At 39.2% G+C, this 15,185-nt stretch overlaps 1 protein-coding gene across 4 annotated transcripts; it reads right to left on the bottom strand.

Annotated features, from left to right (window-relative positions):
* Window positions 1–452: 452 nt before the first annotated feature.
* Window positions 453–14,418, bottom strand: LOC136235668 (BTB/POZ domain-containing protein At2g30600). 4 transcript variants are annotated; one of them, XM_066025508.1, is made up of 13 exons: window positions 14,261–14,418; window positions 10,874–11,678; window positions 9,288–9,617; window positions 8,909–9,139; window positions 8,444–8,605; window positions 7,023–7,235; window positions 6,892–6,939; window positions 6,740–6,798; window positions 5,755–5,887; window positions 4,277–4,351; window positions 4,106–4,186; window positions 3,642–3,710; window positions 453–858 (listed from the first exon to the last, which is right to left on the bottom strand). In XM_066025508.1, exons 1-13 carry the CDS (start codon window positions 14,284–14,286, stop codon window positions 637–639), a joined length of 2,454 nt encoding a protein of 817 aa, XP_065881580.1. In that variant the 5' UTR covers window positions 14,287–14,418; the 3' UTR covers window positions 453–636. The 4 variants fall into 4 exon arrangements, with proteins under 4 accessions (XP_065881580.1, XP_065881581.1, XP_065881583.1 ...); XM_066025509.1 differs by lacking the exon at window positions 14,261–14,418 and adding an exon at window positions 14,095–14,233; XM_066025511.1 differs by lacking the exon at window positions 14,261–14,418 and adding an exon at window positions 14,110–14,233.
* Between the last annotated feature and the right edge of the window lie 767 nt (window positions 14,419–15,185).

Here is a 15,185-nt window from a genome sequence, read left to right as displayed (position 1 = left end):
CGTAACAGCAAACAACAAATCGTAACAGCAAACAACAAACAGTAAACAGTAGGTAAAACAAACGGGCCCTAATTAAAAGTAAAAATATCCTAGCTAATTGAAAAATCTCCTAACACTAGCTTTTTAAACTCAATAAACTCTTTCAAACTTCTTTTCACCAAATTATTAAAATTTAACTAGTCAAAATCTCTAAAATTGCTCAAATCTCTAATTTTACCCCAAAAATCTTTTTACCAAACAGAACAATGATGGATCCAGAATTCTCTTGTGATTTATAAATGCTAAATTAATATTTTTAATATTTACATAAAAAATTAAAAACTCATACACAATTTCCATAAAAAATTTAACGTAACTACACCAGTAGATGCTCAAACCCCCCAAACACCCCTGAAACAGGGCCTGTATCCCAAATAACAAATAAGAAAGCTGCTATAAAAGAACAGAAAATCTCAGGATGCTCAATGCTTTTTTGCCACAGAAGCTATAAAAACTTGTGTTGTGTTTTTATACAATGATGTATACAACTTATTGAACAATTATACAAAACCTTTTCATTTATCAGTCACTATAATATAACCACCCCCAATTTATTGAACCAAAAAAACAAAAACTTTGAAGTGAGAACTCCTGAAATTAACGAAAGAAACCATATAATTCCAAGAAGCAAATGCACAAATTCCATGGATCAGAAGAAGCACCAGCAGTAGGACCAGTAAGAACAACTCTGAAAAATCTGAATGGAAGTAGAGAATTTGGTCCATTTATTGACCATGATGCAAACTGTCCTGGCTTACACATTGTTTGTTCATTCTCATGTATTCTCAGGTTTGTCCAATTCATACCGTCAAGCGAACCCTGCATAAGTTTTGGGGCAAAAACGAAAAAAACCAAAACATTGATTATTAGAAAAGAAAAAAAGGAATCATTTTGGGGTCTTTTGTTTTGACACATTGAGCCTTTTGATGGGTGGTTTGCACAGGTAGTCACTGAAGTTTGGGGGAGTTAAACCACCACCAAGTTCGGGATAATTACGGTGGTCACAAAAGTTTGAAAAATGTCTCCAAAAGGTCACAATAGTTTAATTTGTCTTGTTTTTGTCCTAATAAAGTCACTTTGGACATTTACGGATTATTTTTTCGCCGGAGTTGATTACATGACGTCTAATCAGATGACTCAACGCTATGTGTCATAATAAAAAAAAATTAACCACAAATTAATCCAAATAAATAAGGATTATCAATTAAAATTTTAACCATAAATTAACCCGCGTGGCATATCGATTGTCAATTAAAATGTGTAGTTGTATTTTTTTATACAACAGGTGGTGCTGACGTGACGTTGAGATGCCACGTCGACAATTTCGGCGAAAAGATCAAAGTGACTTTATTGGGACAAAAGCAAAATAAGTGATTTTATTGAGACAAATTGAACTTCTGTGACCTTTTAGGGACATTGTCTAAATTTTTGTGACCAACGATGCTAATTACCCCCAAGTTCGAGATGGAGCGTAACCACGCCTAGAACACCATAATATCAAACCATGAACAAAGAGAGGCATGAGAGAAAAACATATATTAGTTTTGGGGGAGTTCAACCACAAAATTCGGGATGGATTGGTATGGTTCCTCTACGCCTAGGACACATAGTCACTGAATTTTGGGGGAGTTTAACCACCAAGTTCGGGATGGATTGGTGTGGTTCCTCTAGGCCTAGGACACTAGAATACGAACCATGAACGAAGAAAAGCATATTGGCTAGTGATTCTAAGGCCCCAATTCTTGAAATCTGTGGCCCCAATTCTCATGTACTCTCAAGTTTGTCTAATTCATACCATCAAGCAAACCCTGCATAAGTTTTGGGGCAAAAACAAAAAAAAACCAAAACATTGAGTATTAGAAAAGAAAAAAGGAATCATTTTGGGGTCTTTTGATACATTGAGCGTTTTGATGGGTGGGTTGCACTGATAGTCACTGAAGTTTGGGGGAGTTCAACCACCAAGTTCGGTGTGGTTCCTCTACGCCTAGACACATAGTCACTGAATTTTGAAGGAGTTTTTGGGGGAGTTCAACCACCAAGTTCGGGATGGATTGGTGTCGTTCCTCTATGCCTAAGACACATGGTCACTGAATTTTGGGGGAGTTTAACCACAAAGTCCGGGATGGATCGGTATGGTTCCTCTAGAATTTTGGGGGAGTTTAAACACCAAGTTCGGGATGGATCGATGTGGTTCCTCTATGCCTAGACACGTAGTCACTGAATTTTGGAGGAGTTTTTGGGGAGTTTAACCACCAAGTTCGGGATGGATTGGTGTGGTTCCTCTACACATAGGAGGCATAGTCACTGAATTTTGGGGGAGTTTAACCACCACGTTTGGGATGGATCAGTGTGGCATAGTCACTGAATTTTGGGGGAGTTCAACCACCAAGTTCGAGAAGGATCGGTGTGGTTCCTCTATGCCTAGACACATAGTCGCTGAATTTTGAAGGAGTTTTTGCGGGAGTTTAACCACCAAGTTGGTGATGGATTGGTATGGTTCCTCTACGCGTAGGGGACACAGTCACTGAATTTTGGGGGAGTTTAACCACTAAGTTCGGGATGGATCGGTATGGTTCCTCTACGTCTAGACACATAGTCACTGAATTTTGGAGGAGAGAGTTTAACCACCAAGTCAGGATGAATCGTTGTGGTTCCTCTACGCCTAGACACACAGTCACTGAATTTTGGAGGAGTTTACCACCAAGTTCGGGATGGATTGGTGTGGTTCTTCTACGACCAGGGCACTAGAATATCTAACCATGAATGAGGAAAGGCATGAGAGAAAAACATATTGGCTAGTGATCCTGAGGCCCCAATTCTTGAATTTTGGGGGAGTTCAACCACCAAGTTCGGGATGGATTGGTGTGGTTCCTCTACGCCTAGGACACATAGTCACTGAATTTTGAGGGAGTTTAACCACCAAGTCCGGGATGATTAGTGTGGTTCTCTTCGCGTAGAACACTAGAATATTGAACCATGAACAAAAAAAAGGCATGAGAGAAAAACATATTGGCTAGTGATTCTGAGGTCCCAAATCTTGAATTTTGGGAGAGTTCAACCACCAAGTTCGGGATGGATTGGTGTGGTTCCTCTACGCCTAGGACACATAGTCACTGAATTTTGGGGGAGTTTAACCACCAAGTCCGGGATGATTAGTGTGGTTCTCTTCGCGTAGAACACTAGAATATTGAACCATGAACAAAGAAAGGCATGAGAGAAAAACATATTGGCTAGTGATTCTGAGGCCCCAATTCTTGAATTTTGGGGGAGTTCAACCACCAAGTTCGGGATAAATTGGTGTGGTTCCTCTCCACCAAGTTCTGGACGGATTGGTGTGGTTCCACTATGCCTAGCAGGGCCGGCCCTGAGAGGTGAAATGAGGGGCGACCGCGCAGGGCCCCTCAACTAAGGGGCTCCAAAAGAAAAAAGAAAACCAACATATTAAGCCCATAGTAAACAAGACAGGTAGCTAACTTTCCTGTCGGCCGGGGTAACGGGTAAGATTATAACTGATCAAGGCTGAATGTATCAAATTGAAAGATCGAGAGCACAATCAACGAAAATTATAAAGGTCAGAAGCTTTAAGATGAAGGTCATCGTACCTGCAAATTCCAGAATCGTAAAAAGGCCCTTGATCCATCTTGCCTCAGCGTGTAATAGTTGCACATTAGCTGTATCACAACCCGACATACCGTTTTATGAAATGTTTACATTCGATTTAACCTATGTTGCACGGAAACTCCTCTTCAATAGCGTTTCCGCATTTTGTGTCCGTTTTCAATTTCATTGTGTTCTGAAACAGTGGCAAATACAAGATTGCTACTTCGGGGAGGCCAATTTTACACCTACGTGTGTGTGTGTATAAAATTCTTCGCTAACTTGACACCCTCAACCCAATCTTCCGGAGACAGGGGGACCGAAACCATCCCTGATAGAGGTGATTTCGGTCCCCCTGTTTTGAAGACTATTTTTTAGAAATAACAACTGTTTCTGTTTCAGTTTCAATATCCGTGCAACATAGGATTTAACGATAAGATCATAATAAAAATGATTTAGGAGAACAGACCTGATGATCCTCGCCAATGTCAATCATCCACCATGAGCATTTACGCCCGTTTTCCATCCGAGGTCCCGCGAAAGATGTTCCCTAATAATGAATGGAAACAATATTTTCTTTACCACAAACAAACCTCGGAATGAGTTGTGGAGATTTTTTTTACCAACAGATTTAAGCTACCTGGTATGTTCTTGATGCCAAGGCCTTCGGGTCCGTGTGTCTTGAAGTGGGACTGCTAGCAGCAATGGTGATTCTCTGCAAGGAACAAGACGCAATTTACAAGATGAAGAACAATAGTGATTTACAGCGCTTCACGTTTCGGAGACCGAGGCTCTCGGAACGTTTTGGGTCTCGTTTCTTTAATTAAAGAACGTTTCTTTAAGGTTTAGAAACTCATTCCCTAGGATATAATATGTTTTCAGAAGTGGATCTATTAGCCAATACTAATCACATGTTCAGTAAACCCTGAATATTTTCTAGATCATTTTCTAAAAAAAGGGCGGCCCGATGCAGTATGCGTGGGGAGGGGTCCCACCACAAGGGTGTATTGGGGGGCAAGCCTTCCACTGCCATTTTTTTTTTTTTTTTGGCAAGAGACAGCTCCTAAGACTTGAACCCGTGACCTCTCGGTCACACGACAACAACGTTTACCGTTGTGCCAAGGCTCGCCCTCTTTCTAGATCATTTTCTATAAGGGGTAAATTACATCCATGGCCCCTCAACTTTGGCCTTCTTTATGGTCCCTAAACTTCAAAACCGGACGTCTAAAAGCGCAAAAAAAGTAAACGACCTCAAAATCATTGATGACAATCTCAAAATGAAAATGTCCAAGAATTAACGTTGTTTAGAACAATATTTTCTAAGGAACCACCATTTACGATTTTCCAAATTACTATTTTTGGAACTCTCTAAACAGCCACTTTCTATCTCCTAACCAAGGAAGCAAAATCTAAATGACCTCAAAATCAAGAAGTTTAATAATAGAAGTTGCTTTCAATATCATTTCCAGCCGTTCTATAATAGAGTGTTACCCGCTATTGGAGTGAAAAATGGTTAAAGGGCTTTTATGTTAGTAAATGGCAAATTTAACGGACTTTTATGTCTGGTTTGGAAGTTTAGGGGCCAGAAAGAAAACCAAAGTTGAGGGACCATGGGTATAATTTATCCCTCCTACGAGTTTTTCAAAAAAGTGTCGTTTTGATGCGAACCACCTTTTTTTCCCTCTATAATGCGACTTGTATGCCATTTTTTATATAGGTGCACTAAGCGTCCCCCGCTAAGCGAGGGTCCGGGGAGGGGTCCCATCACAAGGGTGTATTGGGGGCAAGCCTTCCCCTGCCAATTTTTTGGCAAGAGGCCGCTCCTAAGACTCGAGCCCGTGACCTCTCGGTCACACGGGAACAACGTTTACCGGTGCGCCAAGGCTCGCCCTCATATATATAAATTCTTATAATTTTAAGAATAATAGATATATCCATATATTTTTATTACGTTCACGTTTCCCCATATTTCTGTTTCCTATAATTCTTACAAATACCGTTTCCACGTTTTTGTTTCCATATCCATTTCTGTTTCCATAGCATCCATTCCATTCATCCAATTCGGAGTTTTCCCGTTTTTCATGTTAATAGAAAATAAAAGAATATGTAAGAGCTCACCTTAGCCAGAACCGGATTAACCCATTGGTGCTCGCCATAAGATGTGCCTGCATAGTAAAGAACTCCATTTCTGTCACCATCACAAATGTATTGCAGCTCCTTGTAACTAGATCTCCGGTGTTGAAATCGTATGCTGCATAACAAAGACCGTGTTAGTTATCCATTCACAGTAATTTTCCTCAACTATAGCAGTATGAAATGCGTAAAAAAGAATTGTATTAATTATATAAGCATCGCCTCCGTAAAGAGTTTTTGTTACATCCGCCAGTTATTGCATGAAAAGGTGATATATATGTTCTAGGGTAAATTACATACGTGGCGTACAAACCTTTGTCCTTTTTGACACTTTGGTGTATAATCTTTTGGTGACCTCACGGTAATTATGACCGGTCAACATGAAGTCAACGTGCCACGTCAGCAATTTAATCTTCAAAAAAGTCAAAATTGCTAGCGTGGCGCATTGACCGGTCAACTTTTGACTTTTAAAAAGGTCAAATTGCTGACGTGTCGCGTTGACCGGTCACAATTACCGGTTGTACACTTTAGTGGGAGGTCACCAAAATGTTGTACACTTTTGTTGTACACCAAAGTGTGAAATAAGACAAAGGTTGTACACCATATATGTAATTTACCCATATAAGGGCGGCCCGGTGCATTACGCGTCCCCGCTAAGCGAGGGTCCGGGGAGGGGTCCCACCACAAGGGTGCCAATTTTTTTAACAACAGCCCGCTCCTAAGACTCGAACCCGTGACCTCTCAGTCACACGACAACAACGTTTACCGTTGCGCCAAGTAGAATATGTAATTTACCAATATATTCTACTGAAACATCTTTAGGTGTAATTCCATGATTATATACGATATAAATGCAACAAAACTGATAACCGTGTCAAGCGGATTGTCTCCGTAAATCGTCAAAAATTGACAGCTCTATTCTTAAAGCTATCACTTATGTAAAAATTGCACATCGATTATCGATGCTTACTTTTGGTCAATTTTCGCCCTTGCTGGTCCAAATTCCACATAATCGATCGCCTCCTTCACCTACAACATTAGCATAGAAGAAAATCAATACACAAATATATGATCTGTATTCCATATACTGTCGTATTCTCCAAAACGCGCTGTACGACTTACAAGATAATAGAACATGTGAATGTGCTTGCAGAGATTGCTTTGTCCCAACTGCAAAATAGTTGCAGACGCTTATAATCTATTCTTAATAAAGACCGATCAATAGATTTCTCCGTATCAGGGGGCCAATATACCTTTTCGAGCATGTGAGATGGCAGCAAAGGGAATCGCACAAATGACAACAAGTTGTTGAGAGATTGGAGCCTGTCTTGAAAAATAAGGTCGGGACTTGAACTTGCCACGAGTTCATCCACCTTCTCCCACCCATACAACTCCGTAGCTCCGATGCACCACATTAAAATAGCATTGAGAACTCTTTCTTCTGATGTTACCGTTAGATCTTGATGCTGCAAAACCCACCATTTGTTTTAGGAGTGTCCATCATCAATACGGCATGTATATCAATAAAAAAAGGCGGCCCGGTGCACTACGCGTCCCCGCTAAGTGAGGGTCCCGGGAGGGGTCCCACCACAAGGGTGTATTGGGGGCAAGCCTTCCCATGCCAATTTTTTGGCAAGAGGCCGCTCCTAAGACTCGAACCCAACGTTTACCGCTACGCCAAGAACTAACCAATGACGAGACTTCTAATTCTACAACTCTTCCTAGCTAGAGCCCCCGCGCTGTTTACAACTAAGTAATCAACAATGGAGCATGTTTCACTCGCCGTGGACCGACCAACTTCTCAAGTTGGGAACTTTTCTCGAAAAGAAAGCTCGATTCGTCCTTATTTCTTTAGATATATAGACACAGCATATGCATCTCCATGTATCTAATGCGACAGCATAGCCAGAACTAATTACTCGGAGGGCCAATTGACGGAAATTTGTTAAAAATTACTGAATTTTATGGGGGCTACCCTTCGGAGACTGGATAATTTGTCACAACCATTTGTGATGTCAAATCCGGGGTTAAATGCACCATTGGTCAAGGTTGTCTCAAAATGGTCACTCAACTTTGAGTTTCGTCTCAATTAGGTAACTTTGCCGATTTCAGTGGTTAAAATGCATCGAAATAATGACATGGGTGACACGTCAACATGAGTCAACTCAGATCTCTGACCGAAACGAAACGTGACAGCTAACATGTCGGTTATTTTATAAAAAAAAAACTAAATTTTGTTTTTTTTTTCATAAAAATAACCGATACGTGATAGCCAAGTGACGCATACGTGGATGTCATGTGACGTTTTGGTCAGACATGTATGTCACCTATATCATCGTTCTGAAATCGCCAGAGTGGCCTAATTGAGACAAAACTCAAAGTTGAGTGATTTTATTAAGACAAATCGAAGTTGAGTGACCATTTTGAGATAACTATGTAAGTTCAATGACCAACTGTGCATTTAACCCGTCAAATCCGTGAAAAATTCTCAATAAATTATATGTTTAGTGACGGAAATTTCCATCGGTAATACTATTTTTTTCTCATCTTCTCCCAGGAGTCGGGGGGGTTAACGGACCTCCGTGACCCCCTAACCCTCCGCCCCTGATCTAATGTGCTCTCAAGCGACCCACTCAATCTGAAAATTAACACCTCGAAAAGCAATATAACCCACCTGAATGATACTGCTAAAAGTCGTCTCATCTAATGAGATGAAGTCGAGGTTTGCAGTCGTACAATAATCGAAGTGCATTGCGAATTTCCTCTCGCAGGTTTCTTCAATGAGTTTACATGATGGAATTGACGAAACGGCAAGCAAGATGGGACATACTGAGTCCTGCAACAAAGTTCAACAGTTAGAGCAATAGTCCAATTTAACTTCCGTAATTTTCTCGGCTTCGTCGTCGTGCATAAATAGATTGAACCTCTTCCATTAGGAGAACTCCAAAGCCTGCATATAATAATGCACATAGAAACGTATCAATATCTTTTGATTCAATATCGGAAAAGGGATATCTCTTGTTTCGTTTTCAGAAGTCCGAAACCGCAAGTCACTTCTCCGTTCTATAATTCTAATCGGACAACAAGAAACGTATCACAAATTTCCGGAATATACATAAGATAAAGGCTAGCTAACTACCTCCGAGAGGCATTCTAAAAGTATTTTGCAGCATTCCTGGTAAAGAAGAGCGACTCCGAATTTGTCAGCTAAAAGAAGAAGCTGCAGTAACAAGTTTCCGAACTCCGCAGTATCTTCCAAACCGATTTCTCCACCGTACATGAAGTTAAGCATGATCTTGAATGCGTCCGGTGAGACATCGCTTAAGTAAACCTCGGAAGAACTGCTTTCGCTCATACCATTTGTGAACATCTGCATTGCAATTATTGTCTTTAAATTTGATCTGTTTGATTCGAAAAACGAATAAAACGAAGTCACATTGCCACAACAATTTAGACGAAAACCGCGTAAAAACCATGTTAGAGAGACAGCAATAGGAAGTAGAAAAAGGACGGCTCACCTTTGCGAATGGGAAACTCCATAAACTTAAAATGACTTTGTGAGGCCGAGCAACAAGACCAAAGCCCTCGATAAAAATGCTCGTGTCGCTGTAATCTCCATCTGACTGAAATTTTTTGAGCTTTTGCACATTGACAGGGAGTCCAACCGGGAAGGTTGAAGAACAATGCGGTCGAGAGTTCGGACATAATAATTCCACGTTTTTACCAGAGCCGAACAACTTCTTGTTTAGCTTAAACCGGTCCAAAGTTTCTTCACACTGCTTTGCTAACAGCACCACTTCAAATCGTAGGCTCAAAGCTCGCAATGAAACAAGTTGCGACTCCGAAATCTATGTTGAATTTCGAATGTGAAAAGGAGTCATTCCGGGATTAAATGGGGATATCGACATGTTTGTGGTAAAAATTCAAACTATTCTCATTTTGGAAATATTTCAAGAGTTCCGGCATTTTTTTTTCCAAAACGTCCGTCAAAACGAATTCTTATATTAAGCACCGGGTTTTCCATGTCACTCGGAGGACCCCCAATTCACATTTGGACACGTGTATTGTGACCTCACGTAATAATTAAAATAGTGAGGCCTCTTATAATATACGTGGGTCCATGTTACACGTGTCAAAATATGTATGGAAGGTCCTCCATTTGACATGGAGAGCCGGGTGCTTCTAATAATTTGCCCCGTCAAACAGGCAGGGGAGCGCATCCGCCTATTATATCGGTAAATTGCAGAATTCCAAAACTGGCTGACAAAAAAATACCACAACTCTCGAAAATTCCAGAATATCAGTAAATTGCACAGTTCGGAATTGTGCAGAAGCACTCGTCTGCCTGTTCAACAAGGGGTTCGGACCAAAAAATAAGGGTGTTGCTATTCACCGTCCCCATATTACTAGTTACTGCCTCCTATTGGACAATTTTGCCCTTTTCATATTTTTCTTTCAAAAACTGTTAATTGGTTCTCTCGTCCGATCAAAACTGAAATTATAAAAATAATTGATGCGCGACAACCCGAGAACCCCGGAAATGGATGATTACGAGACGGAAACATTTGACGAGGTACCAATTTCAAAAAATTTATGTTAATTGGTTGAAAAAATGCCTGGCAATAGGCCAGGCGGTCACTGAAAGCGTTCTGGAACGCTTTCAGTGACCGCCTGGCCTATTGCCAGGCATTTTTTCAAACCACCTGCGACAAAAAAACGTAAATTTTTCGAAATTGGTACATCGTCCGATGTTTCCGACTCGTAACATCCATTTCTGGGGTTCTCGGGTTGTCACACATCAATTATTTTCATAATTTCAGTTTTGCTCGGAAGAGAGAACCAATTAACAGTTTTTGAAAGAAAAATATGAAAAGGGCAAAAATGTCAATATGGGGTCGGTAGGTAGTAATTAGGGGGCAGTAAATAGCAATCCACAAAAATAAATACCAAAACTCCGGAAAATTTTCAAAAAAGAAACGCAAAATGGGAAATAGTTCGTACATTTAACACAGATATGTCGATATCCCGATAAAATGGTATCGAATTAAACCAAGCAACAAGCATTAATATAAGAAAATCAGTTAAAAAAGCACACGAACAATACCTGTGTTCGGCCCGTGTAGATAAACTGAAGAAGTGCACGGAGAATCGGATAAGCAACATCTTTCAACTCGATAACATCTTCGTCTGACAAACTCGAAGGAAAACTACCAGATGCTTGCAAAATAACGTTATGAGCCGGTACGGGTCTTTCTTCGTCACCGACAACAAAAATCACATCAGATAATTCCCAATTCTCCAAGTAATTCTCAAGTCCCCATTTCTCATACTCCATTTGCTCGTCCTCCAATTCCTCGTCCCCGTCCTCGCCTCCGTGCTCAACAAAATCAACTTGCTTCCAAAGCAACATATGATTCTGCGGCAACGGCAACACATTAACGTTCCTATAACCGACATGTTTATCCCAGCTACTAAGACCAACATACTGAACACTGCAATTCGGGTTCGAATCTAACCACTGGAACAAGAGATTTTGAAACGGATATCTTCCGTTACCGATACTAATCCACCCGTCATAGATACAAATCCAGTAACTCTGAAAAGAAGAAGAGCAACAAAGTCCAATACCTTCTGCATCAACTACAGTTTTCCCGTCTACCTCGATTTTCAATCTCCGGTTCCTATGACTCCCGAGAATTACAGTATAATGCGGACTATTATCCCTCTTGTAATGATAATGTTGGCTTCCTACATTCTCTCTAAACACCAAAGTTACATCATTATGCGCAAAAGCATCGAATGCCACGCAACCTCTCCCGGCTTCCTTGAATTTCAAATCCTTACTCCACGCACACTGAAACGGTGCTACCGTAAGAAACTTTTTCTGCTTCTCCTCTATCATCATCTCTCTAATTTGAGACACAGAACACAAAATCAGCAATTACTTATATAGAAGGAACCGAAAAAACCCGAAAAAATCATAGAATAAGATGAATTTATGACCTTATACTAAATTACTGGCTCAGAAATATTTAAATCATATAAATGGAATCCATCAAAATCATACAGAAGACAACAAGAATCATGTACTATTTATGGAGTATAAAATTCTGTTTGGACGGGTCCAGGTAGCCAGAAAACGCCGAAAATTTCATGGAAACTATGTACCGGGCTTTAATTTTCTATGTAAAAACACCCAAACAAATCAATTTTGTAATCATAAATCACGAGAGACCATCACAATCACTTAGAATCAGGGGGAGCTAGGGAGGACTTCGAGCACCTACTGGTCACCAGAAAATGCCGAAAATTCCAAGGAAACTATGTACCGGGCTTTAATTTTTTTATGTAAAAACACCCAAACAAATCAATTTAGCAATCATAAATCACGAGAGACCATCGCAATCACTTAGAATCAGGGATGGATCTAGGGGGAGCTAGGGAGGGCTTCAAGCACCTACTGGTACCCAGAAAACGCCGAAAATTTCATGGAAACTATGTACCGGGCTTTAATTTTTCATGTAGAAATACCCAAAAAAATATCAATTTAACACCCATAAATCACGAGAGACCCAGTGAATCAAGGATACGTCGTCTACTATAACTTCCTGGTTATTAAGAGAGAGATTTGAGACCTTAAGCTAAATTACTAAGAGTGGTAATCTATGTTGCACGGACGCAGACACGGACAAAGAAATGGACACGGACAACGTTATTTTTAAAACGTAACCATCATAAAATAGCCTATAAACGAAAATGGACATGGATACAAAATGAACATGGACCCGGACAAGAAAAGCAAAAACACTACTAACTAGAACTGTCCGTGCAATATAGGTGGTAATAGGTCACTTAGGGACGGATCCAGGGAGCTTAAGCACCCACTAGTCGCTAGAAAACGCCGAAAATTCCATATAAACAATGTAACGGGCCTACTTTTTTATATAAAAAACACAAAAATTATCAATTTAGCACTCATAGAACTTAAGCAACCACTGGTCGCTAGAAAACACCAAAAACCCCATAAAAAACGCCGAAAATTCCATAGAAACTGCCAAAACGGGTCTTATTTTTTATGTAAAAAACTAAAAAATTATCAATTTAGCACTCATAGAACTTAAGCAACCACTGGTCGCTAGAAAACGCCGAAAATTCCATAGAAACTATGTAATGGGCCTACTTTTTTATGTAAAAAACTCAAAAATTATCAATTTAGCACTCATAGAACTTAAGCAACCACTGATCGCTAGAAAACGCCGAAAATTCCATAGAAACTGCCGAAACGGGCCTACTTTTTTATATAAAACCCCAATAATATCAAGACTCGTAAATCACGAGAGACCATCACAAGCACTCACCATCACTGAATTCTGTATCAATCACTGATTACAATCTATAACTTCCTGATTATTAAGAGAGAGAATTGAGACCTCAATCTAAATTACTGGCTATGAAATAATCAAGTGATAGAAAAGAAACCCATCAAAATCATAGAGAAGACAAGAATCATCATGTGCGGACACGTTATTTTTAAAACGTAACCTTCGTAAAATAGCCTACAAACGAAAATGGACACGGACATTAACACAGATACGCTACTAACTTGAAGTGTCCGTGCAACATAGGTGGTAATAGGTCACTTAGGGACAGATGCAGGGAGCTTAAGCACCCACTAGTCGCTAGAAAACACCGAAAATTCCATAGAAACTATGCAAAGGGCCTTACATTTTTATGTAAAAAACTCAAAATTTATCAATTTCGCACTCATAAATCACGAGAGACAATAGTAAGCACCCACTAGTCGCTAGAAAACGCCAAAAATTCCATAGAAACTATGTGACAGGCTTCAATTTTTTATATAAAACCCCAAAAAATATCAATTTAGCACTCATACGGTCACAAACACTCACTATCAATGAATTCTGGCTCCGTCACCGATTACAATCTATAATTTCCTCATTATCAAGAGAGAAATTTGAGACCTCAATCTAAATTACTGGCTATGAAATAATCAAAACCCATCAAAATCACACAGAAGACAACAAGAATCATGTACTATTATCATTATTAAGTATCAATCAGAATCTGATTGGCAATATAAATTGAAACATCACAATCAGATAAGAACCCAGAAACAGCCAGATCGCAAAATAAAAAATTCACTGAAAAACAGCTACTTTTTCTTGTATTCATCCCAAAATACACCTCAATCCTACAAGGATACACCACATTCTTATCTAACAATTGAAAAATATCAGCACAATTATTAATTTTATAATGAAAAGATAAGATACAGAATATAAAATTAAATAAGATAGAAGATACCCCATTACACCAAACCTCAAGAATAGTAATAAAAAATCCCAGAACAAGACAAACCCATCGCCATAGGAGAGATAAGAAAATTAAAAATTGAAGCTTTACAGTAAAAGTGAAAAATTGGGGGAAAATCTGAATTGGGTGTTTATATTTGGGGGTTATTTAGTGGTACCTGGCAGAATATTCAGAAGGGTCCATTGATTTTCAAGTGGGTGGACATGGGAAAAGGAAAGAATTGTACTTGAAGATAGAGAAATGAGGATATAGCTATAATTAGAGAGAGAAATTACAAGTGGAGGAGTGATTTTTTTTTGTATGGTGTTTAGAGTAATTGCTAATAATTGTTTAGGATGAGTCATGAAATTGGTAATTTGATGAGTTGATGAATTTAGGACACTTGGCAAGTTTTATTAATGAGGTGGGTGATATTCATAACTTCAAAAGATGGCAACTTGGCAACTTTTTGATATTTTGTTTAAAGTTTAAGCTTCGGTTATGGTGCAAAACTACCCTAATATTTTAGTTCGGGAGCAATTTTATCCATAACGTTTAAAATTGTGCAATTTCGATGTTGTTTGTTAGAAGGGGAGGTGGGATAAGGATAAAAAAACACGAGATAAGTTATCCCGTATTTGTTTGGGAGATAGAAGAGTGAGACAGATGACCATGTCTTGCAAATAACTCAACAAATGGAACTGCCAGGAATCGAACCTAGGACCACTTGGTCACACTGGCTTTGATACCATGTCATAAAACCGATTGAACTAAAAGCTCAAGCTTTTAGTTCGATTTAAATAGGATGGAAAAGTCTATGTTACCCCCTCAAATTAATATTATGCAGTTTAAATAAGGTTAAAATAGTAAAATGTATTATTTTATTTCTATCCATATCCCACATACCAAACATTGAATAATAATTCTCGACTATTATATTTTTATTCTTATCCCAACCATTTATCCTTATCTTTATCCCAATCTTTATCCTTATCACTATCCCAATAGAATATCAAATAGCCCGTTTTATTCTAACGTTGATAAATTGGGTTAATTTTATCCCTATTATAAATATAAATATTTTTGTTTCTTATCTATATATA

Source organism: Euphorbia lathyris, chromosome 7 (genome assembly GCF_963576675.1).
Source record: "Euphorbia lathyris chromosome 7, ddEupLath1.1, whole genome shotgun sequence".
NCBI classification, from domain to species: Eukaryota; Viridiplantae; Streptophyta; class Magnoliopsida; order Malpighiales; family Euphorbiaceae; genus Euphorbia; species Euphorbia lathyris.
This window is presented reverse-complemented; position numbering and strand designations above follow the sequence as displayed.

Excerpts from the sequence above, each read along its gene's own strand:
- LOC136235668 (XM_066025508.1), bottom strand. The coding sequence starts at position 14,286 with ATGGACCCTTCTGAATATTCTGCCAG. Across the intron at positions 11,679-14,260 it reads CCTTCTGAATATTCTGCCAG|AGAGATGATGATAGAGGAGA; the intron begins GTACCACTAAAT and ends GTCTCAAATTAG. Across the intron at positions 3,711-4,105 it reads ACATTGGCGAGGATCATCAG|CTAATGTGCAACTATTACAC; the intron begins GTCTGTTCTCCT and ends GTTGTGATACAG.